We start from the raw sequence: 26,565 nt of genomic DNA, 5'->3' as shown, positions 1-26,565 counted from the left end.
TCCTAGGTATAGAACACTGGTATTCTGACGTGACGTCCCTTCCTTATTTTATAGTTTCCTAGGTATAGAACACTAGTATTCTGACGTGATGACCCTTCCTTATTTTATAGTTTCCTAGGTATAGAACACTGGTATTCTGACGTGATGTCCCTTCCTTATTTTATAGTTTCCTTGGTATAGAACACTGGTATTCTGACGTGATGTCCCTTCCTTATTTTATAGTTTCCTAGGTATAGAACACTAGTATTCTGACGTGATGTCCCTTCCTTATTTTATAGTTTCCTTGGTATAGAACACTGGTATTCTGACGTGATGTCCCTTCCTTATTTTATAGTTTCCTAGGTATAGAACACTGGTATTCTGACGTGATGTCCCTTCCTTATTTTATAGTTTCCTAGGTATAGAACACTGGTATTCTGACGTGATGTCCCTTCCTTATTTTATAGTTTCCTAGGTATAGAACACTGGTATTCTGACGTGATGTCCCTTCCTTATTTTATAGTTTCCTTGGTATAGAACACTGGTATTCTGACGTGATGTCCCTTCCTTATTTTATAGTTTCCTAGGTATAGAACACTGGTATTCTGACGTGATGTCCCTTCCTTATTTTATAGTTTCCTTGGTATAGAACACTGGTATTCTGACGTGATGTCCCTTCCTTATTTTATAGTTTCCTAGGTATAGAACACTGGTATTCTGACGTGATGTCCCTTCCTTATTTTATAGTTTCCTAGGTATAGAACACTAGTATTCTGACGTGATGTCCCTTCCTTATTTTATAGTTTCCTAGGTATAGAACACTGGTATTCTGACGTGATGTCCCTTCCTTATTTTATAGTTTCCTAGGTATAGAACACTGGTATTCTGACGTGATGTCCCTTCCTTATTTTATAGTTTCCTTGGTATAGAACACTGGTATTCTGACGTGATGACCCTTCCTTATTTTATAGTTTCCTAGGTATAGAACACTGGTATTCTGACGTGATGTCCCTTCCTTATTTTATAGTTTCCTTGGTATAAAACGCTGGTATTCTGACGTGATGTCCCTTCCTTATTTTATAGTTTCCTTGGTATAGAACACTGGTATTCTGACGTGATGTCCCTTCCTTATTTTATAGTTTCCTAGGTATAGAACACTAGTATTCTGACGTGATGACCCTTCCTTATTTTATAGTTTCCTTGGTATAGAACACTGGTATTCTGACGTGATGTCCCTTCCTTATTTTATAGTTTCCTAGGTATAGAACACTGGTATTCTGACGTGATGTCCCTTCCTTATTTTATAGTTTCCTAGGTATAGAACACTGGTATTCTGACGTGATGTCCCTTCCTTATTTTATAGTTTCCTAGGTATAGAACACTGGTATTCTGACGTGATGTCCCTTCCTTATTTTATAGTTTCCTTGGTATAGAACACTGGTATTCTGACGTGATGTCCCTTCCTTATTTTATAGTTTCCTAGGTATAGAACACTGGTATTCTGACGTGACGTCCCTTCCTTATTTTATAGTTTCCTAGGTATAGAACACTAGTATTCTGACGTGATGACCCTTCCTTATTTTATAGTTTCCTAGGTATAGAACACTGGTATTCTGACGTGATGTCCCTTCCTTATTTTATAGTTTCCTTGGTATAGAACACTGGTATTCTGACGTGATGTCCCTTCCTTATTTTATAGTTTCCTAGGTATAGAACACTAGTATTCTGACGTGATGTCCCTTCCTTATTTTATAGTTTCCTTGGTATAGAACACTGGTATTCTGACGTGATGTCCCTTCCTTATTTTATAGTTTCCTAGGTATAGAACACTGGTATTCTGACGTGATGTCCCTTCCTTATTTTATAGTTTCCTAGGTATAGAACACTGGTATTCTGACGTGATGTCCCTTCCTTATTTTATAGTTTCCTAGGTATAGAACACTGGTATTCTGACGTGATGTCCCTTCCTTATTTTATAGTTTCCTTGGTATAGAACACTGGTATTCTGACGTGATGTCCCTTCCTTATTTTATAGTTTCCTAGGTATAGAACACTGGTATTCTGACGTGATGTCCCTTCCTTATTTTATAGTTTCCTTGGTATAGAACACTGGTATTCTGACGTGATGTCCCTTCCTTATTTTATAGTTTCCTAGGTATAGAACACTGGTATTCTGACGTGATGTCCCTTCCTTATTTTATAGTTTCCTAGGTATAGAACACTAGTATTCTGACGTGATGTCCCTTCCTTATTTTATAGTTTCCTAGGTATAGAACACTGGTATTCTGACGTGATGTCCCTTCCTTATTTTATAGTTTCCTAGGTATAGAACACTGGTATTCTGACGTGATGTCCCTTCCTTATTTTATAGTTTCCTTGGTATAGAACACTGGTATTCTGACGTGATGACCCTTCCTTATTTTATAGTTTCCTAGGTATAGAACACTGGTATTCTGACGTGATGTCCCTTCCTTATTTTATAGTTTCCTAGGTATAGAACACTGGTATTCTGACGTGATGTCCCTTCCTTATTTTATAGTTTCCTAGGTATAGAACACTAGTATTCTGACGTGATGTCCCTTCCTTATTTTATAGTTTCCTAGGTATAGAACACTGGTATTCTGACGTGATGTCCCTTCCTTATTTTATAGTTTCCTTGGTATAGAACACTGGTATTCTGACGTGATGTCCCTTCCTTATTTTATAGTTTCCTAGGTATAGAACACTGGTATTCTGACGTGACGTCCCTTCCTTATTTTATAGTTTCCTAGGTATAGAACACTAGTATTCTGACGTGATGACCCTTCCTTATTTTATAGTTTCCTAGGTATAGAACACTGGTATTCTGACGTGATGTCCCTTCCTTATTTTATAGTTTCCTTGGTATAGAACACTGGTATTCTGACGTGATGTCCCTTCCTTATTTTATAGTTTCCTAGGTATAGAACACTAGTATTCTGACGTGATGTCCCTTCCTTATTTTATAGTTTCCTTGGTATAGAACACTGGTATTCTGACGTGATGTCCCTTCCTTATTTTATAGTTTCCTAGGTATAGAACACTGGTATTCTGACGTGATGTCCCTTCCTTATTTTATAGTTTCCTAGGTATAGAACACTGGTATTCTGACGTGATGTCCCTTCCTTATTTTATAGTTTCCTAGGTATAGAACACTGGTATTCTGACGTGATGTCCCTTCCTTATTTTATAGTTTCCTTGGTATAGAACACTGGTATTCTGACGTGATGTCCCTTCCTTATTTTATAGTTTCCTAGGTATAGAACACTGGTATTCTGACGTGATGTCCCTTCCTTATTTTATAGTTTCCTTGGTATAGAACACTGGTATTCTGACGTGATGTCCCTTCCTTATTTTATAGTTTCCTAGGTATAGAACACTGGTATTCTGACGTGATGTCCCTTCCTTATTTTATAGTTTCCTAGGTATAGAACACTAGTATTCTGACGTGATGTCCCTTCCTTATTTTATAGTTTCCTAGGTATAGAACACTGGTATTCTGACGTGATGTCCCTTCCTTATTTTATAGTTTCCTAGGTATAGAACACTGGTATTCTGACGTGATGTCCCTTCCTTATTTTATAGTTTCCTTGGTATAGAACACTGGTATTCTGACGTGATGACCCTTCCTTATTTTATAGTTTCCTAGGTATAGAACACTGGTATTCTGACGTGATGTCCCTTCCTTATTTTATAGTTTCCTTGGTATAAAACGCTGGTATTCTGACGTGATGTCCCTTCCTTATTTTATAGTTTCCTTGGTATAGAACACTGGTATTCTGACGTGATGTCCCTTCCTTATTTTATAGTTTCCTAGGTATAGAACACTAGTATTCTGACGTGATGACCCTTCCTTATTTTATAGTTTCCTTGGTATAGAACACTGGTATTCTGACGTGATGTCCCTTCCTTATTTTATAGTTTCCTAGGTATAGAACACTGGTATTCTGACGTGATGTCCCTTCCTTATTTTATAGTTTCCTAGGTATAGAACACTGGTATTCTGACGTGATGTCCCTTCCTTATTTTATAGTTTCCTAGGTATAGAACACTGGTATTCTGACGTGATGTCCCTTCCTTATTTTATAGTTTCCTTGGTATAGAACACTGGTATTCTGACGTGATGTCCCTTCCTTATTTTATAGTTTCCTAGGTATAGAACACTGGTATTCTGACGTGACGTCCCTTCCTTATTTTATAGTTTCCTAGGTATAGAACACTAGTATTCTGACGTGATGACCCTTCCTTATTTTATAGTTTCCTAGGTATAGAACACTGGTATTCTGACGTGATGTCCCTTCCTTATTTTATAGTTTCCTTGGTATAGAACACTGGTATTCTGACGTGATGTCCCTTCCTTATTTTATAGTTTCCTAGGTATAGAACACTAGTATTCTGACGTGATGTCCCTTCCTTATTTTATAGTTTCCTTGGTATAGAACACTGGTATTCTGACGTGATGTCCCTTCCTTATTTTATAGTTTCCTAGGTATAGAACACTGGTATTCTGACGTGATGTCCCTTCCTTATTTTATAGTTTCCTAGGTATAGAACACTGGTATTCTGACGTGATGTCCCTTCCTTATTTTATAGTTTCCTAGGTATAGAACACTGGTATTCTGACGTGATGTCCCTTCCTTATTTTATAGTTTCCTTGGTATAGAACACTGGTATTCTGACGTGATGTCCCTTCCTTATTTTATAGTTTCCTAGGTATAGAACACTGGTATTCTGACGTGATGTCCCTTCCTTATTTTATAGTTTCCTTGGTATAGAACACTGGTATTCTGACGTGATGTCCCTTCCTTATTTTATAGTTTCCTAGGTATAGAACACTGGTATTCTGACGTGATGTCCCTTCCTTATTTTATAGTTTCCTAGGTATAGAACACTAGTATTCTGACGTGATGTCCCTTCCTTATTTTATAGTTTCCTAGGTATAGAACACTGGTATTCTGACGTGATGTCCCTTCCTTATTTTATAGTTTCCTAGGTATAGAACACTGGTATTCTGACGTGATGTCCCTTCCTTATTTTATAGTTTCCTTGGTATAGAACACTGGTATTCTGACGTGATGACCCTTCCTTATTTTATAGTTTCCTAGGTATAGAACACTGGTATTCTGACGTGATGTCCCTTCCTTATTTTATAGTTTCCTTGGTATAAAACGCTGGTATTCTGACGTGATGTCCCTTCCTTATTTTATAGTTTCCTTGGTATAGAACACTGGTATTCTGACGTGATGTCCCTTCCTTATTTTATAGTTTCCTAGGTATAGAACACTAGTATTCTGACGTGATGACCCTTCCTTATTTTATAGTTTCCTTGGTATAGAACACTGGTATTCTGACGTGATGTCCCTTCCTTATTTTATAGTTTCCTAGGTATAGAACACTGGTATTCTGACGTGATGTCCCTTCCTTATTTTATAGTTTCCTTGGTATAAAACGCTGGTATTCTGACGTGATGTCCCTTCCTTATTTTATAGTTTCCTTGGTATAGAACACTGGTATTCTGACGTGATGTCCCTTCCTTATTTTATAGTTTCCTAGGTATAGAACACTAGTATTCTGACGTGATGACCCTTCCTTATTTTATAGTTTCCTTGGTATAGAACACTGGTATTCTGACGTGATGTCCCTTCCTTATTTTATAGTTTCCTAGGTATAGAACACTGGTATTCTGACGTGATGTCCCTTCCTTATTTTATAGTTTCCTAGGTATAGAACACTGGTATTCTGACGTGATGTCCCTTCCTTATTTTATAGTTTCCTAGGTATAGAACACTAGTATTCTGACGTGATGTCCCTTCCTTATTTTATAGTTTCCTAGGTATAGAACACTGGTATTCTGACGTGATGTCCCTTCCTTATTTTATAGTTTCCTTGGTATAGAACACTGGTATTCTGACGTGATGTCCCTTCCTTATTTTATAGTTTCCTAGGTATAGAACACTGGTATTCTGACGTGATGTCCCTTCCTTATTTTATAGTTTCCTAGGTATAGAACACTGGTATTCTGACGTGATGTCCCTTCCTTCTGTTATAGTTTCTTTGGTATAGAACACTGGTATTCTGACGTGATGTCCCTTCCTTATTTTATAGTTTCCTAGGTATAGAACACTGGTATTCTGACGTGATGACCCTTCCTTATTTTATAGTTTCCTAGGTATAGAACACTGGTATTCTGACGTGATGTCCCTTCCTTATTTTATAGTTTCCTAGGTATAGAACACTGGTATTCTGACGTGATGTCCCTTCCTTATTTTATAGTTTCCTAGGTATAGAACACTGGTATTCTGACGTGATGTCCCTTCCTTATTTTATAGTTTCCTAGGTATAGAACACTGGTATTCTGACGTGATGTCCCTTCCTTATTTTATAGTTTCCTAGGTATAGAACACTGGTATTCTGACGTGATGTCCCTTCTTTATTTTATAGTTTCCTAGGTATAGAACACTGGTATTCTGACGTGATGTCCCTTCCTTATTTTATAGTTTCCTAGGTATAGAACACTGGTATTCTGACGTGATGTCCCTTCCTTATTTTATAGTTTCCTAGGTATAGAACACTGGTATTCTGACGTGATGTCCCTTCCTTATTTTATAGTTTCCTAGGTATAGAACACTGGTATTCTGACGTGATGTCCCTTCCTTATTTTATAGTTTCCTAGGTATAGAACACTGGTATTCTGACGTGATGTCCCTTCCTTATTTTATAGTTTCCTAGGTATAGAACACTGGTATTCTGACGTGATGTCCCTTCCTTATTTTATAGTTTCCTTGGTATAGAACACTGGTATTCTGACGTGATGTCCCTTCCTTATTTTATAGTTTCCTAGGTATAGAACACTGGTATTCTGACGTGATGTCCCTTCCTTCTTTTATAGTTTCCTTGGTATAGAACACTGGTATTCTGACGTGATGACCCTTCCTTATTTTATAGTTTCCTTGGTATAGAACACTGGTATTCTGACGTGATGTCCCTTCCTTATTTTATAGTTTCCTAGGTATAGAACACTAGTATTCTGACGTGATGTCCCTTCCTTATTTTATAGTTTCCTAGGTATAGAACACTGGTATTCTGACGTGATGACCCTTCCTTCTGTTATAGTTTCCTAGGTATAGAACACTGGTATTCTGACGTGATGTCCCTTCCTTATTTTATAGTTTCCTAGGTATAGAACACTGGTATTCTGACGTGATGTCCCTTCCTTATTTTATAGTTTCCTTGGTATAGAACACTGGTATTCTGACGTGATGTCCCTTCCTTATTTTATAGTTTCCTAGGTATAGAACACTGGTATTCTGACGTGATGTCCCTTCCTTATTTTATAGTTTCCTAGGTATAGAACACTGGTATTCTGACGTGATGTCCCTTCCTTATTTTATAGTTTCCTAGGTATAGAACACTGGTATTCTGACGTGATGTCCCTTCCTTATTTTATAGTTTCCTAGGTATAGAACACTGGTATTCTGACGTGATGTCCCTTCCTTCTTTTATAGTTTCCTAGGTATAGAACACTGGTATTCTGACGTGATGTCCCTTCCTTATTTTATAGTTTCCTAGGTATAGAACACTGGTATTCTGACGTGATGTCCCTTCCTTCTGTTATAGTTTCCTAGGTATAGAACACTGGTATTCTGACGTGATGTCCCTTCCTTATTTTATAGTTTCCTAGGTATAGAACACTGGTATTCTGACGTGATGTCCCTTCCTTATTTTATAGTTTCCTAGGTATAGAACACTGGTATTCTGACGTGATGTCCCTTCCTTATTTTATAGTTTCCTAGGTATAGAACACTGGTATTCTGACGTGATGTCCCTTCCTTATTTTATAGTTTCCTAGGTATAGAACACTGGTATTCTGACGTGATGTCCCTTCCTTATTTTATAGTTTCCTTGGTATAGAACACTGGTATTCTGACGTGATGTCCCTTCCTTATTTTATAGTTTCCTAGGTATAGAACACTGGTATTCTGACGTGATGTCCCTTCCTTGTTTTATAGTTTCCTTGGTATAGAACACTGGTATTCTGACGTGATGTCCCTTCCTTATTTTATAGTTTCCTAGGTATAGAACACTGGTATTCTGACGTGATGTCCCTTCCTTATTTTATAGTTTCCTAGGTATAGAACACTGGTATTCTGACGTGATGTCCCTTCCTTATTTTATAGTTTCCTAGGTATAGAACACTGGTATTCTGACGTGATGTCCCTTCCTTATTTTATAGTTTCCTAGGTATAGAACACTAGTATTCTGACGTGATGTCCCTTCCTTATTTTATAGTTTCCTTGGTATAGAACACTAGTATTCTGACGTGATGTCCCTTCCTTATTTTATAGTTTCCTAGGTATAGAACACTGGTATTCTGACGTGATGTCCCTTCCTTATTTTATAGTTTCCTAGGTATAGAACACTGGTATTCTGACGTGATGTCCCTTCCTTATTTTATAGTTTCCTTGGTATAGAACACTGCTGTTCTGACGTGATGACCCTTCCTTCTGTTATAGGTCCTGTGTTATAGAACGCTGCTGTTCTGACGTGATGTCCCTTCCTTATTTTATAGTTTCCTAGGTATAGAACACTGGTATTCTGACGTGATGTCCCTTCCTTATTTTATAGTTTCCTAGGTATAGAACACTGGTATTCTGACGTGATGTCCCTTCCTTCTGTTATAGGTCCTGTGTTATAGAACGCTGCTGTTCTGACGTGATGTCCCTTCCTTATTTTATAGTTTCCTAGGTATAGAACACTGGTATTCTGACGTGATGTCCCTTCCTTATTTTATAGTTTCCTAGGTATAGAACACTGGTATTCTGACGTGATGTCCCTTCCTTATTTTATAGTTTCCTATGTATAGAACACTGGTATTCTGACGTGATGTCCCTTCCTTATTTTATAGTTTCCTTGGCTCCTACTCCAACGTGTTCATCATCTCTGTCCCTCGTTGTCCATAGGTTTGCCGCCGAGTTTGACTTCCGCACATTTGACCCAGAGGGGGTGGTCCTGTATGCAGAGTCCTCCCAGGACTCGTGGTTCATGTTGGGGCTGAGGGACGGTCGCATCGAGGTCCAGTTCAAGAACCAGCACTCCACCAAGGTCACCACCGGAGGCAAAGCCATCAACGACGGACAGTGGCACGTGGTAAGAGTTATAACCTCATCTAGTGACCGAGGATGAGCAGGAGAGCTGGTGGAAGAGGTCAGTAGGTATGACACAAGGTTGGATTAGGTTGGGCTGCTAACTATTGTACTTAATATGTGGCGTTTGCGTGTAAATTACTTTGGGCTATAAACGCAATAGGGCTGAGCGATTAATCAAATTTGATTTTCAAGTACGATTTTGGCTTCCAACGACTATGAAAAGAAGATAACCGAGTTAAAACTATTGTGGAAATCCACTGTATATACTTATGCATGATGGAATCGTGTTAAATAATTGTGATCTCAATATTGACCAAAATAATGGGCCTCATGCATGAAGCGATATAAGAACAGATTTCGTTCTTAACTGGCATTTCCTCTTACTTTGTTCTTACCTGAGATTCAGCAAAGTTTTCTTATTGTTGCTTTTTTCTCAGGCAAGAACAAATTATAAGAGTGGTCGAGAGCACTCTTACCGAAATAAGAAATTCTTACCCCCAAAATAAAAAAGAAAATTAAAAAAGCCTACCATTGGTTAATTGCCCCCAAATATGACTTTAAAAATACAGAACTTTTCAATAATAATAATTATTATTATTATAACTTATTGTGTGCGTTCTGTCTGGATTATATATTGCTGTTAGAACAGTTATGCTCTGGCCGCCCAGGCCATTGATTGATTGAAGATTTTATTAACAGATTGCAGAATGGGTACAATACAGTACAGCTCAATACATACAATTGTTAAGGGGATGCAGACCAGAGAAAGACTTTCGTCTTGTTTACATCAGGGTCCCCCATTTTCAATTCATAATGACATTTATGACATACACAACATACAGATATACAGATATATATCATGACATTTATGACATGACATACAGATATGCAGTACCACTGTATACGTAGCATAGAACGCATATTTAGAGATCGTCTATCAGTGGTTCCCAAACTTCTGTTTTATGCGGACCACTAGATTGTTATCAAGAACATTTGCGGACCACCACGTATGCAAACAGTAAAACATAAATAAATAAACAACTGACTTAAACCCAGTAATACACGAGACCCTCTTCTTGGACCAAGTAGGTTTCGTCGATAATCCAATGTACAGTTACCCCCACCCTGCCTACCCCCCCCCCCCCCAACCACCTCCAATGTACAGTTTCTACATCAAATGTATATACTCTATTTCTTTCTTTTTTTTAACTCTTTTTGTATCACAAACAGTACTGTATTTGTAGATCTGGTATGTCATAAATGTATAGATGTAGCAGTACTGTCTATCTGTATGTCTATCTGGTCATATATGTTATGATGAATTGAAAATGGGGGACCCTGATGTAAACTAAAAGTCTTTCTCTGGTCTCCATCCCCTTAACAATTGTGTGTATTGAGCTGTACTGTATTGTACCCATTCTGCAATCTGTTAATAAAATTTTCAATCAATCAATCAATCAAGACCCGCGTCGCGGGCACTGCGTTCCGTTCTCAGAATGGATTTGAGAGAGAGAGATGTGTCATCCAGTTTGACTTGGAGCATGCACTGTACTATGCGCACTGCCAGTCATCAGGCTATATATGCGGAGATATTCAGACTCTAGATCTATTTGCAGAGCCAGATGAGTGGCAACCTGTGCGATTGGCTCTTGACAACGCACAGTCGTTCAGTATTGACAAAGCCTACAGTACTTTGCTGGAACGATTAATTTTGCACGTACTGTATACAGTACGTGTGTATGCACGCACTGCGGGAGGTGGCCAGAAGCGCGCAACTAGCTATTATATTACTATATTAATACAGTATATTCCACTATATGGCTATAGGTGCTGTATGATGACAATACATTTGATTCCTATCTAATTTTGATCCCTCGCAAAGCGCCCCAGCGCTTGAATACGGCCGGGGGATCCGATGCAGACCCACGGCTCTCGTATTATAGTGAGCCCGCGAGGCGTGTCTCTGTATGCAAATGACTTGCGTGAGAACACGCATCCAGTTTAGAATGAGTGGGATTCACCATTCAAAAAAACCTGGGTAAGAACAGATTTGGACTTTAACACTTTCCGTGCCGGAGCTCCGGAACCTCCTTGAATGCTGCGACCCACTTCAATGTTAGCATTAAAAACGCCTAATCTATGTTTTAAATTATGGCTATGTGTCTAATCTGCCCGTCGCTTATCAATGACTCGTTTTCCAGTCAACATTGTCGAAGCGGATTGTTTTTTTATCGGTTCATTTTAGTTTTATAGCATTTTGAAAAGCCCTCGTTTTCAAGGAAAATATAAAGATTCCATGATAAAAGACATTTACTGGAATATTCTAGAATACACAAAAACGTTGTAATTTTTCGGCCTATTTATGAATAGTTTTCAAATAAACGCTAGATTATCGATAGTATATGTGTACGTATGCACGCTATAGAGGCGATCTGAAAAATCAATTCTCTTATTTCCTCATCAGCGATCGCGCACACAGAGACACATCACACATAGGGCAAACGCTGAGATCTCAGCGAATACAACTCTGATTATCCCAAGACTGGTAAAAGAGATTCCTTACCTCAGATCAGATGTTCTCCAAAAAGATCATTCCAATTCCTGATCGCCATTCCAAATATCGATCACGCTTATTGATTGAGTATTGGCTGCTGTAAATATATATTCCAGGCTGATTCCCGTCCTGCGATGACTTCCATGTTGATCAGATTTCTTGCCAGCACAAGGAACCAGCTGGCTCCGCCCCTACATATCTACAGATCCCAGGTCAGTCTAAGCGACTGACCTGCAGTTACACAGGGATAGACGATAGGGGGCGCTTTTTTCCATTCTGAGCTCCTGTAGGGGCTGCTGTACCAACGGGAGACTCGTTGATGAAAATATGATTTCAGATCGCTAATAAAACGATATTTGTCGTCGGCGGCACTCAGTGGAGGGGCTAATAAAACGAGATATGTCGTCCGTGGCACTGAAAGTGTTAAGAGCGGTTTGATGAATGTGGCGGTGGCTTTTCTTATTGTTCTCTTAACAGACAGGTAAGCAAGAATATAAGAAAAATAATATGAGTATTGTTGAATGAGGCCCAATGTGATTATGATTTCTGCCATAATCGAGCAACGTAGTTACGGCATAAATACTAGTGTTGTCTCGTGTCTCGTAGATCTCTGTGGACGAGCTGGAGAGCAGCATCAGCGTGAAGATCAGCAAGGAGGCGGTGATGAGCATCAACAGTCCTGAGAGTCTCTTCACATCTGTCAACGGAAAACTGGAGACCAAGGTCTACATCGCCGGTCTGCCCAACCGTACCGACAGCATCATCAAAGCTGTAAGCAGGCCGTCCGCATGTATACAAGTACACAACAGCCGTCCTGTGCACATCGTCGAATCTCACCAGAACATGTACATGTGATGTCACAATATCCCCCTGCATCTCTAGTATATATATATACAACATACCCCAAATGTGGGACAAAGGGTATGATTGTGAGGGACAATGTGGGCCCCCCCCTCCCCGCCAGCGCAGCCCCCCCCCCCTTTTATTTTTATTTTCCTTTTGTCTCTAATGGGTGTTAAGTACTAAAAATAAATAAAATGACCACCCAGACTTACAATCACTTATGATTATAGCTAGGTCTGGACCCCCAGTCTTATCACACACATGCACACGCACACATAATGACCACCCTCACAAAGCTTTTTCACTCTCCTGCCCTCCGGGAGGAGAATGAGGAGCTTCCGAGCCAGGACCAGCAGACTGAAAGACAGCTTCATACACCAGGTTCTCAGGAAGCTCAACTCTCTCCCAGCTCTCCCCTCCTCTCTTACTCTGCCACCACAGAACCTGGACTAAGAACCCCCCCCCACTGACAGCAGCGCGTGGAACTGATCTGATCCGTAGCGCACCCTTGCCTGGCTCGTCACAAACGGACCCTCCGCGAGGATGCGGTGTCACTCGCGGTCAGATACTAGTAGTAGTAACGTTACGCAACGCATTTCTTCACATTGGCTGGGGGGGGGGGGGGGGGGGGGGGCGTTAGCGCGGATGCCAACCAATCATGCGGGACATGGTCTCAATTTGCGTGACGCGTGAAAAGAGACAGAAATGCTGTACAATCACGCACAATACGTGACGTCTGGTCACCCTATTAATACCTGCATATAATCATTATATATTATATCTAAATCTGTACTGTAGATATCCCTTACTTACTCTTACTAGTTGTGCTGCTGGCCAGTATGACTTACTACCATAGTGTTTTTATACCTTCATCACTGTACATAAATTAATAATACTACAACTCTGTACATACATCTGATTAGCACTATTACTCAGTAGTACTAATTTATATATACTCCAGTTTAATCACTTGTACATTGTATTGCACTTTACTGTTACATTTGCACTGTGGTTGGATGCCAAACTTTTTTAATGTACTTGTGCTGTATGATTGATGACAATACATTTTAATCTAATCTAATCCATAGATTAACCCCCGTCTGGATGGCTGTATACGGGGCTGGAATTTAATGAATCAGGGGGCGTCTGGGGTGAAAGAGGTCATCCAGGAGAAGGAGAGCAAGCACTGCTTTGTCTACGTGGAGAGAGGCTCCTACTTCACCGGAGCTGGCCTGGCACAGTTCAACATCGACTACAGTGAGAAGCACACAATACAAACTAACAACCTTTCTGCTATATTCTCCTTGTGAAAAAGCATCACGAGATTCACGACATCATCAAGTATCATGATATTTCCAAAAAGGTAACATGATATTTCCAATAAGGTATCATGGTATTTCCAAAAAGGTATCATGGTATTTCCATTTTCCAATAAGGTATCATGGTATTTACTAGGGATGTCCGATATTATCGGCCTACCGATATTATCGGCATTAAAATGTGATATCGGAAAATATCTGTATCGGTTTTCAATTTAATTTTTAGATTTTTTTTACATTTCTATAGAAATTATGTCCGATATTATCGGCCTACCGATATTATCGGCCGATATCGGCATTAAAATGTGATATCGGTTGATATCGGTATCGGAAATTAAGAGTTGGACAATATCGGTATATCGGTATCGGTAAAAAAGCCAATATCGAGCATCCCTAGTATTTACAAAAAGGTATCATGGTATTTACAAAAAGGTATCATGGTATTTACAAAAAGTATCATTGTATTTTGTCACGGTGGGGTAGGTAGAATGCAATAATACAGAAAGGGAAGGAATGGAGGAGGCAGAGGCGAGGAGTGAAGCTTGGAGAAGGGTGTTTACTGTAGAATCCAGTGCAATACAAGGAACATACAGAAACGATATAACAAACTTCACAATACAAAACAACAAACACTAAGACTTACTAGAGGGAGAACGGTGCGACACGACGTGGATAGGAACAGGGGGGTAACTGGAGGTATGTCGCCACACCGAAGGGAGGACAGACAGAACCCTATATACCCCAACTAATTAACAATTAAGAACACCTGGCCAACACAGAATCACAAACAACACCTAGACAATAAGCAAAGAACAACTAAACACAACTAAACACAAAAGCAACTCCTAACAACCCAAAACAGTGCATGACATCACACCAGGGAAGGGAAAGACAATGACAGCACACACCAGGACACCACATTGATTACACAATTAATTATTGTTAATACAGTGGTCAAGATACTTGTCATTGTAGCGTGCACCAATTGTTTGTGACCACTAGAGGGTGGTAGACCAATGTCAGGCCGAGGGCCAATGTCAGATGGAGGGCATTGCCCAAAGTTAGGTGGAGGGTACTGCCCAATGTTACCATCCTGCCCAGTCCAGCCAGGACCGGGCCTAGGATCATGACATATTTACAAAAAGGTATCATGGTATTTACAAAAAAGTATCATGGTATTTACAAAAAGGTATCATGGTATTTACAAAAAGTATCATGGTATTTACAAAAAGTATCATGGTATTTACAAAAAGGTATCATGGTATTTACAAAAAGGTATCATATTTACAAAAAGGTATCATGGTATTTACAAAAAGTATCATGGTATTTCCAAAAAGGTATCATGGTATTTACAAAAAGTATCATGGTATTTACAAAAAAGTATCATGATAGGCGGCTGGGTGGCGCAGCGGAGATTGCGCTCGTCACCAATGCAAGAGACTCCGGTATCGAATCCCAGTCTCAGCATTGCCTTCGGCTTGGGCCGGCCGTCGTACTGGCTCATTTGGCAGAGTCAGCGGGTGGAAGTCGATGGGTGGGGATTGGACGTTGTGGACAGCGACCCCTACAGGTCGGTTGGGAGACGCCTGCACAGCAGAGACAGGAAGTGGCGAGGGTAGTGTGAGCCTCCCATGCGTTACACCTTGCCAATGAGAGTCCGCGCTGGCAGGCGAAAAGATGTGACAGGCTGCCTCCTCGTGTGCCGGAGGGAACACGTGATGCAAGGCTTCTATCCTCTCTACAACCAACCAGTGGGGGGCATAGTCGAGCAACGTTCAAGGGAGGGGAGGGGAGAATTGGATACACGAAATTGGGATGGGAGAAAAATTGAAAATAAGGACAAAAAGTGGATACAAAAAATAAATAAATAAAGTATCATGATATTTCCCAAAAAGTATCATGGTATTTACAAAAATGTATCATGGTATTTACAAAAATGTATCATGATATTTACAAAAAAAGTATCATGGTATTTCCCAAAAAGGTATCATGGTATTTACAAAAATGTATCATGGTATTTACAAAAATGTATCATGATATTTCCATCATTTTATGGTAGTGACCAAAATATGATACCATGATATTACCACCAGTATCATGGTTTATATTGGATTATACCATGGTATTATTTCAGTACAAAAGTGGTACCATGGTGATACATAACCTTTACCGTGGTGGTACCATTTAAAATTATATACAATGTGCCATACATCACCAGACCGGCAAAACCGGGTACTTTTTTTCGTGGCCAACATAGACAAAATTCCTATTGACCACCATTGCCTGTATAAAAACTGTCTACACAATGCTTACATTGTTTGAAACGTTTTTTTTTGTTAGTGCATCATGTTGCGAGCGTTGGCGCTATTGTGAAAAGTTAGGTTTGATCTGTGCCTCTTCAGTCTTCCTCTATGCTACTTCACCATTTAGCTGCATGATATTTCCCCATTACCCTACCTGGAAATGTTATATTATGGTTATGAATCCCTGGGTGACTTATAATTAAGTCTAAAGAGACTATCTCTGGGGATATCTATCGTGATAGTCTTCGGCTTGATTTATATCTGTTTGTTTTGTCCTAAAGTTGTAGTTTGTGATCAAATGCCGCCTAACCCCTGTTTACTCCCCCCAAAAAGAGGCATGGTCTCACAAATCAGGGCGGGTGACATGATGTCAGTCTGATGTATGGTAGAAATGTAATTACCATTTTTAATTGTTATGATGCTTTTTCGTGGAGGTCGTTATAATTGCTTTCTGTGTGTCTCCCTGTGTGTGTGTGTGTGTGTGTGTGTGTGTGTGTGTGTGTGTGTGTGTGTGTGTGTGTGTGTGTGTGTGTGTGTGTGTGTGTGTGTGTGTGTGTGTGTGTGTGTGTGTGTGTGTGTGTGTGTGTGTGTGTGTGTGTGTGTGTGTGTGTGTGTGTGTGTGTGTGTGTGTGTGTGTGTGTGTGTGTGTGTCTAGGTGACTCTGGGAGCTGGAAGATTGATATGAATATGAATATTCGTCCATCCAGCAGTGCAGGCGTCCTCTTTGCTCTGGTGCAGAATGGCTCTGTCCCCCTGTCTGTTTCCGTGGTAACACAGGGAGAGGAGGAAGCTGTGAGTTCACTCATACTTCTCGCTGGAGTTGACACCAGATCTGGGTCAACTCTTATTTACAAATAATTACGGTTATTAGCATGTTTATCAAGACAAGTATCAAGATGGGTAGGTTTTACTGCCAGTGTTATATTAATTTCCTTTCTAAATTTGTATTTTAATATTTAATATTTTTCAGTTTGGGCTGAAAACTGCTAGTTTCATTTTTTTTTATGTTTCATTTTTATTTAGTTTCACTTTTAGTTTTAGTGTTGATCTTTTTGTAATATGGGGCACATTTGCCAGGGACAATATTTAAGGGACTCTCCCTGAAAATGTGTCATCTCATAAATATACCCACCCGTACCATAACCCTAACCTTAACCTCATTGGATCTTGGGAGTGACAGTGGCTCAGGAGGTAGAGCAGACGTCTGGTAAGATTCCTGGTTCGATTCTGCCTCTGGCTCCTCCCGGAAGTGTGTCAAAGTGTCCTTGAGCAAGACACTTAACCCCTAACTGCTCCCGATGAGCAGGTTGGTGCCTTGCATGGTCGCCTCCACCATCTGTGTGTGAATGTGAGGCATAAGGTGTAAAAGTACTATGTATATGCAGTCAATTACCTCAGGCCCCACCTTAACCGGCCATTGGATGTGGTGCATGACGGCCGTATGAGATACCAAGTTTTTAGCGAGGCCTCAGCATTTAAGAAGTTCAGAATAGGTATTGTACAACACACAACACTTATTGAAGGCAACTGACATAGTCGTGTAGACATCCTCGTCTGAACACCAATGGTTCAGTGGTTGCAGTGCTGACAAATTTGACAACATTTAGAAAGACTGAAGACTAAAACTGAATTGACATTTTCTGTTTTATTTTGTAAGTACACAATATAGTTTCAGTGTAGTCTACTTTGTGTGCACTGTGGACAAGGTTTCAGTTGTCTTCAGTTCGCTTGTACAGACAGGAGCTTAACCCCATAGCAAATAAGGCTCCAAGCCAAAAATTATAATCATAATCACAACGTTACATTATCAGACCTAAACAGAAAAATCTGACCAAAAAAATAAATAAATAAAAACTGCAATACCAAGCAGGGCTCTGTAGAGGTCGCTGTTTAGTGGCATTACAGATTCTATCTTTTAAATAGAGTAAATATGCCAGCATTCATTGTATTGTCCTATGTTGCAAAGTCCTACCCATAGGATACTCCAAACAGGACAAAACAGATGCTGAAGATGATCTACAAATACAGTTTGACCCAGGTCTGGTTGATACACATTCATAAACACACACACACTGACCCAGCTCCCCCCACTCTCCCCCTCTGATCCTCAGGATCTGCAGGTGTTCCTGGACGGTGTATCGGTGGCGACCCTGGAGTCCATAATGTTCTGTTACCCTGAGCGTCTGACCGTGGAGCTGACTGTGACCCCCACAGAGCTCCTGATCTCAGCCAACTCCTCCACCGTCTACTACGCTCTTCCTGATGCCCTGCGGGCAGCGCTGGACAGCCTCAACGCCACCATGCAGACGCCCATCCACACCTATATCGGCGGCTTGCCAGGTTGGTTGAACTTGTTTTTCTATCTATCTATCTATCTATCTATCTATCTATCTATCTATCTATCTATCTATCTATCTATCTATCTATCTATCTATCTATCTATCTATCTATCTATCTATCTATCTATCTATCTATCTATCTATCTATCTATCTATCTATCTATCTATCTATCTATCTATCTATCTATCTATCTATCTATCTATCTATCTATCTATCTATCTATCTATCTATCTATCTATCTATCTATCTATCTATCTATCTATCTATCTATCTATCTATCTATCTATCTATCTATCTATCTATCTATCTATCTATCTATCTATCTATCTATCTATCTATCTATCTATCTATCTATCTATCTATCTATCTATCTATCTATCTATCTATCTATCTATCTATCTATCTATCTATCTATCTATCTATCTATCTATCTATCTATCTATCTATCTATCTATCTATCTATCTATCTATCTATCTATCTATCTATCTATCTATCTATCTATCTATCTATCTATCTATCTATCTATCTATCTATCTATCTATCTATCTATCTATCTATCTATCTATCTATCTATCTATCTATCTATCTATCTATCTATCTATCTATCTATCTATCTATCTATCTATCTATCTATCTATCTATCTATCTATCTATCTATCTATCTATCTATCTATCTATCTATCTATCTATCTATCTATCTATCTATCTATCTATCTATCTATCTATCTATCTATCTATCTATCTATCTATCTATCTATCTATCTATCTATCTATCTATCTATCTATCTATCTATCTATCTATCTATCTATCTATCTATCTATCTATCTATCTATCTATCTATCTATCTATCTATCTATCTATCTATCTATCTATCTATCTATCTATCTATCTATCTATCTATCTATCTATCTATCTATCTATCTATCTATCTATCTATCTATCTATCTATCTATCTATCTATCTATCTATCTATCTATCTATCTATCTATCTATCTATCTATCTATCTATCTATCTATCTATCTATCTATCTATCTATCTATCTATCTATCTATCTATCTATCTATCTATCTATCTATCTATCTATCTATCTATCTATCTATCTATCTATCTATCTATCTATCTATCTATCTATCTATCTATCTATCTATCTATCTATCTATCTATCTATCTATCTATCTATCTATCTATCTATCTATCTATCTATCTATCTATCTATCTATCTATCTATCTATCTATCTATCTATCTATCTATCTATCTATCTATCTATCTATCTATCTATCTATCTATCTATCTATCTATCTATCTATCTATCTATCTATCTATCTATCTATCTATCTATCTATCTATCTATCTATCTATCTATCTATCTATCTATCTATCTATCTATCTATCTATCTATCTATCTATCTATCTATCTATCTATCTATCTATCTATCTATCTATCTATCTATCTATCTATCTATCTATCTATCTATCTATCTATCTATCTATCTATCTATCTATCTATCTATCTATCTATCTATCTATCTATCTATCTATCTATCTATCTATCTATCTATCTATCCATCCTACCCCCACACACACCATCCCTCATTGTCCCCCCTCCCTCTGAGCCTCACATTGTCGGTCGGTCTGTCTCTCTCTCTCTCTCTCTCTCTCTCTCTCTCTCTCTCTGTCTCTCTCTCAGATGAAGTTGCGGTCACCTCCGCCCCTGTGTCAGCCTACTACCATGGCTGCATGGAGATCACCATCAACGATGAGCAGCTAGATTTCGACGAGGCGTACAGCAAACACAACAGCATCAAGTCTCACTCGTGCCCACCTGTCAACGCCCCCGAGGGACGCCACGACTCAGGCCTACCACACAGGAAGTGACCTCACTCACAGCCAGATCTGTATATCCACAACCCCAACCCACCCACCACCCCAACCCCACTCCTCCCCTCCAAATATCCCAGAGTATGTGGGTCACGGCTAGAAGGTGTCCGAATTTCTCTGAAATGCATTATAACTTCGGAAATCAATGATCACACAAATAATTTTACATCTCACAGCTTCCTGACGGTTTGTTGGGAACCTCTTAGTGGGGTGGACGGGGGTGATGAGTGGAGGAGATGGGATGAGAGGAGAGAAGAGGATAAAAAAAAGCAGAAGAACCAGAGTGGGATGATAGTAATGGGCTTGAATCCAGTCATTTGTGTCTGTTTTGCTTCTTCTCACTGTCTTTGATAGTAAGAGGTTTGTTTTAAGCTTGATCTTACATTTGTCTCCCTTCACCCACATCACTTAGCGATGGTTTCTGTCCTGGGACATGGACGTTTTTTTTTTTCCTTCTTTTTTTAGCCGGCAGTGATGAGAGCTGCCGGTGAGACGCTGAATGATGTAACTTTAGTTTTCCGTGCCAATGAATTACATTATTTCATAGAAACGTTGAGAAAAGAGCTGAGCTCTGTAGCACATGGAATGTGTGTTGAATACCAGATTGTTCAGTTTGCATAGAATAAACAAGACGAATGGTCGCTGCTGACCAAGATTTGTAAGACGGCCTACATCTTTATTTCACTTTATACTGTGACTCACTCTCTCTCTCTCTCTCTCTCTCTCTCTCTCTCTCTCTCTCTCTCTCTCTCTCTCTCTCTCTCTCTCTCATGCAGCACACACACACACAAACACAAACATGTTTCTCCTTTCTTCCTCCACCTCTGAGCTTATCTTCACTGACCTGCTGATGTTTAAAGCTGTCTGGCTGTCTGCAGAATATATGGGTCATTCTACAGAAATGGTGGAATCCGGGTGATACAAATCTGGTGACCTAAAACGTCTTTAATAGCAATAACAAACTTTTAAAATCGATGAATCCACAAGAAGTAGAACTTAATGACTGTGACACCAGTGACATTTTCTGTGTGGCTCATTTATACAGGAACGCCACTGGTGTTACTGGTGTGGAGTAACACCAGTGACTATAACACCAGTGACTGTAACACCAGTGACGATTTGCAGTTAAAAAAAAAAAGAAAAAAAATTAATTCAACTATTCAATGTAATCAAAACTTCCATGTATGATCAAAGTGACGAGACAATTCCTTGAACTTGGCAATTTAAATAAATTGCCTTTTTTTTTCAGTCTTTATTTATTGAACATATATAATTAATGTGATTATTAGGTCAACTTAAATAATTTTGGTGTCTACACAAGTAAGTGACAGCACTTCCAGTTTTTGTAGAATGACCCATATCTTGTATATAAAAGAACACGCCCATTTTAATATATAAGTTGAATGTAGATCTAAGTTTTGTTTGTTTGAGTGTTTTATCTGTTTATTTTAATAAAAATTGATTACAACAGCTGTGAAGTCAAAGCTATGTTAATTGTTTAGAGGTAAAGGTTAGGAGAAATATTATTCTCATAGTTTCTGACTGGTTTGGTCTTCATATGTAAGTAACAGTAAGTTCTTACAAGTTCTTACAGCAGTTCATGAAGCTTGGGGTGACATACATACTGCAGACAGTAGCATACATTGTTAATAAAGTAACAAGCATAGTAAGCTAAATGCAGGGGTGTAAAAAGTACCCAGAAATTATACTTTTATAAGTGAAAGAATGGGTACCATCTCAAAATCTTACTCAAGTAAAAGTCAGAGTATCTGGTTAAAAACACACTTGAGTAAAAGTCAAAACGTTTCTACTTTTAAATGTACTTGAGTACTAAAAAGTAAAAGTAAAAACTTTTTTTTATTGCAAGGGATAGACCATCAAACTCATTCTATCGTGGGCCAAGTTTTCATTTTAAGATTTTTTTAAGGCAGACATTTCATGGAATTGGGGGAGGCAAAGGAGACACTTCATTATATAAGAATCAGTGTTGACTGAGGCCAAAGAGAACATTTCATGGAGATAGGGCCATGGGTGCTCGTCTTGTCCACACCGACCGTTTCGTCCTCTTCATCACTCGTACTATCGTTTGTGGCCATCTTCTGTAGCTTGTCACTCTGACTGTCTATTCTTCTGATAGCAGGTGTTTAATCAAAGATCCTGCTTTCTAGTCTTGCACAAGGACCAATCAGGGTATGGGCGGGTTCATTTTCCATTGATGGGGATTTGATTGGCTGTTTTTAAATCAAATATAATTTCAAATAGAATTGTTGGACCTGCGACATTTTTACTTTGTAGGTCTGCATTTTAAATGTATGGAGTAAAAATAGGGATGTTCGATATTGGCTTTTTTACCGATACCAATATACCGATATTGTCCAACTCTTAATTTCCGATACCGATATCAACCGATACCGATATATGCAGGGTGTCCCCCCCCCCCCCAAAAACTGAATAATTTCAGGTAATTAACATTACATATCTCTTGTCGTGTAATTAACACAACATTATGCATACTTTGACAATAAATAAAATAATAATTTGTTCTTACTTGCTTGCCTGGGTAAATAAAGGTTAAATAAATGTAAAAAAATATATATATATATCACATTTGTATGCCAATATCGGCCGATAATATCGGTAGGCCGATAATATCGGACATCCCTGAGTAAAAAGTATGTTTTTTTTCTCTGAAATGTAATTGAGTAAAAGTACAAGTATACAAACCTAATAATACTCAAGTAAAGTACAAATTCCCCAAAACAGTACTTAAGTATTGTAACAAAGTACAATTACTCAAGTACTTTACACCCCTGGCTAAATGTAAAAACAAACGTAGTCTCGCGTAGCCAGACCTCTCAACACTATAGCGCTGTGCCAGCGCCAGAGAGAGGTCTGGCTGAACCTATTATCATTCTGCTATAGGGAAAGAAAACGCTCTGGCTTGGAAATGCACATTTCTTTAAACCAATCACAATCATCCCGGGCGCCACTGAGCAGCGACAGCGCCCTTGCAAAATAGTGTCTCAGATAGCAGAAGAGGAGAATAATTCAGACTGAAATAGTCAGCCAATGGCCATGTTTATACCAACAGTACATACCAAATTTAGGTATTCCCCTTTAATTTTAAAGGTAGAACCTGTAATACTGTCTAACAGCAATCTCTAGGCAAAAGAGCCCCACTTTGTTTAAATGTTTTTGTTTGAGGTGACGTGTGGGTTGGATTTCAGTTCAGGCTCTGCCAAGAGAGGTCTGGAGAAATTCACAGTATTATAAGTTACTAAACTCCAACCCACACATCAGAGCAAAACTAAAAATGTAATCAAAGTGCAATTCTAAGCGGGGCTCTTTTGCCCAGAGGTCGCTGTTCAATGGTATTACAGATTCTACCTTTAAGTGGCTGTTTAGGAATAACTGAAATGCAGATGATCTCATCAGTAGTACAATGAGGAGGGAGACGAAAGTCAGGTTTGACTAGGGTGACCAGGTGTCCCCCTTTTGGTTGTACTGTCCCACCATTTGACCAAATGTCCCGCGTCCCTCATATTGAGAGGATGTCCCTCTTTTCGAAGCCAAAAAAAACATGCGTCTAAAAGCCCCTCCCTACAGACAGTAAACGTAGCAACCCGCCTCTTGTCCACACACATTGCTCTGATTGGTTATAGTACTTTCGCGCGCTGCTTGCCTGCTTGTGACGTGACTGAGTCGTGACGCTACCTCATATCGCAGATCTGATTGGTTATAGTAATTTAGCGCACTGCTCTGCTCGTGAGAGTTGAACTTGTGACGCTACCTCATATTGCAAATCTGATTGGTCAAAAAAAACACAACAACATTACAAGCGAACTAGTTCAAGATGGAAAGCAGTAAAAAGAAACAGACCTGCAGTTACAACCAAGACTGGCAAACGACACATGACTGGGTGAGGCAGATGGCAGGCAATCCGCAGCAGGCTTTCTATGTTTTGTGTCATAGTTCGTTTTCAATTGCGCATGGAGGAGAATACGACTTGAAGCGCCACAGTGGACGTGAGTCTCACTTGAATGTGGTTCACCAAAAAGAAACATCCAGATCTATGGATACGTTTCTTTTTAAACCAAACAATGATAGCCAGACGGACAAGGTCACTGCAGCTGAGATAACAAGTGTCTATCACACAGTACAACACTCCCATTCATACAGGTCAGCCGACTGTGGTATGAAACTAGCTCCTGTCATTTTGCCAGACTCAGTTATTATTTTTTTTTTTTTTATTGGTCTTTTTCCCCCTCCATTTTCCTCCGATTTTCTCCCATCCCAATGTTAGTCGTATGCCAATTCCCAGTCCTTCCTGGTCGCTGCGCACTTACCCCCCACAGTCAGATCATCTGGGAGAGTGGAGGCTACCACGTGCTTCCTCCGACACACGTCCAGCCAATCACCGCTTCTTTTCACCTGGCAGCGCGGATTCTCATCGAGAGGGCGTAGCGTGTGGGAGGATCACACTATCCCCCTCAAGTCCTATCCGCGCTTAGCAGGCGCCCCGACCGAACTGTAGGAGTCGCTGTTTACAACGACCCGGACCCACCCCGCCAGCTTCTCCCACCCTCTAATACAGCCAATTGTATTAGTGCAGACGGCCAGCCAAGCTGGTGACAACCCCGGAGCTGTGAGCTGGATTCGAACAGGCGAATCCAGCTCACAGCTCCGGGGTTGGTGACGAACGCAATCTCCGCTCGGCCACCTAACCGCCTCCAGACTCAGTTATTCTAATAAAAAAAAAATTTACATTATCTATCTGTCCCACTTTGTCCCACCAAAATCTTACTGTTGTCCCACTTTTGGACTTTTTGCATCTGGTCACCCTAGGTTTGACCCAGATAGAGTAACAAGTATGGTTAAGAGACTGAGAGAGAAACGCATAACTTTCTAATAACAGAGAGAGAGGGGTGTATGCCAAGGGAGGCAGAGGAATTTGAGCTGAAAACGGGCCAAACAGATTCTCAGTTATTGAATCTGGGAAACAAAACAGAAAGGGAGATGAAGAAAGATTTCCTGAGAAATACGTTCTGGGCCTAAAATAAACCACTGGAAGAGAGCGAGAAAGGGTGGATGTTGATCTATGTTTACCAGCTGGCCTGTTCCACAGAGTTGTTTTTTTCTGCAATGATTCGGTTATGACTGCTCCATTAATAACAACATAAGAGGAAGGTGAAAATATATTGTCTTTCAGCTATAGGCACCGCACGCAGAGGTAGATGAAAACGTCCAGTTTGATGATTCTCAGACGATCAAAGCGTGCAGGCTTTTATTTTGAGAGCGACCATGGGGGGCTTTTATTGTGACAGCGGGTCGCATGCAAAGATCTGCCCCCGTGCTGCCAGCAACTCAAAACTTTTACCTACGTCACAGAGAGAGAGAGAGAGAGAGAGAGAGAGAGAGAGAGAGAGAGAGAGAGAGAGAGAGAGAGAGAGAGAGAGAGAGAGAGAGAGAGAGAGAGAGAGAGAGAGAGAGAGAGAGAGAGAGAGAGAGTGAGAGAGAGAGAGAGAGAGAGAGAGAGAGAGAGAGAGAGAGAGAGAGAGAGAGAGAGAGAGGAGAGAGAGAGAGAGAGAGAGAGAGAGAGAGAGAGAGAGAGAGACTGCAGTGTAACTCCTGACTGCACTCAGTCACCAACACATAACGGAGGAACTCCTCACACAGTGAAGCAGCAGCGTGTAGTTTAGTCTCGTGTTTCTGCTCGTCGGACTAAAGATACAAACAAGAAGAGGAGGATGAACCAGCTGCCACTGCAGCAGCTCTAACAAGTGAAGGTCATCGTCTGTTGTTGTTATGTGGCTGAGATACAAATAAATAAAAATTAAAAAAAAAACGGGAGAACCAACGGCACCGTTCCCTGCCAGTGGAGAGGTGAATCCCCGCGGCGTGTTTGTTCTCGCAGCTGCCTTGTTGTCTGGTTCTTCTTGGTGTAAGAACCAAGAGAGAGGGAGAGAAGGAACAGGACGGGGGAAAGTTGTTCACCGCAGAGAGAGAGAGAGCAGCGAACATGACCCTCACGAAGTCGTGTTCCTCAGCAGCCTCGCTGATCCTTCTGTTCGTCTGCTGGTCCCAGAGCTGTGAGTAAACAAATGCATGCTTGCAAAGCTAGCTAAGCTAAATCCCCCCTTTGACAGATGATAAGCTAGCTACGCTGCTATAATATAGTCAT

At 39.9% G+C, this 26,565-nt stretch overlaps 2 protein-coding genes across 2 annotated transcripts in view; both read left to right on the top strand.

The window, feature by feature from the left end:
- The window catches only part of pros1 (protein S), a 67,526-nt gene extending 45,720 nt beyond the window's left edge, over window positions 1–21,806 (top strand). The window contains exons 9-14 of the mRNA XM_084309222.1: window positions 8,958–9,144; window positions 12,304–12,468; window positions 13,629–13,797; window positions 16,818–16,954; window positions 18,274–18,502; window positions 20,194–21,806. Coding sequence (XP_084165348.1) covers window positions 8,958–9,144; window positions 12,304–12,468; window positions 13,629–13,797; window positions 16,818–16,954; window positions 18,274–18,502; window positions 20,194–20,381 — 1,075 coding nt within the window. The 3' untranslated portion in view covers window positions 20,382–21,806. The remainder of the gene's footprint in view (window positions 1–8,957; window positions 9,145–12,303; window positions 12,469–13,628; window positions 13,798–16,817; window positions 16,955–18,273; window positions 18,503–20,193) is intronic.
- Window positions 21,807–26,035: 4,229 nt separating this feature from the next.
- gas6 (growth arrest-specific 6) overlaps window positions 26,036–26,565 on the top strand; it is a 124,378-nt gene continuing 123,848 nt past the window's right edge. Inside the window, exon 1 of the mRNA XM_084309221.1 lies at window positions 26,036–26,473. Within this exon, the coding sequence (XP_084165347.1) occupies window positions 26,404–26,473 (70 nt within the window). The 5' untranslated portion in view covers window positions 26,036–26,403. The remainder of the gene's footprint in view (window positions 26,474–26,565) is intronic.

Source organism: Notolepis coatsorum, assembly GCF_963971535.1.
Source record: "Notolepis coatsorum genome assembly, chromosome: 2".
NCBI classification, from domain to species: domain Eukaryota; kingdom Metazoa; phylum Chordata; class Actinopteri; order Aulopiformes; family Paralepididae; genus Notolepis; species Notolepis coatsorum.
The sequence above is the reverse complement of the archived record's forward strand: the minus strand, read 5'-3'. Positions and strand labels throughout refer to the sequence as shown.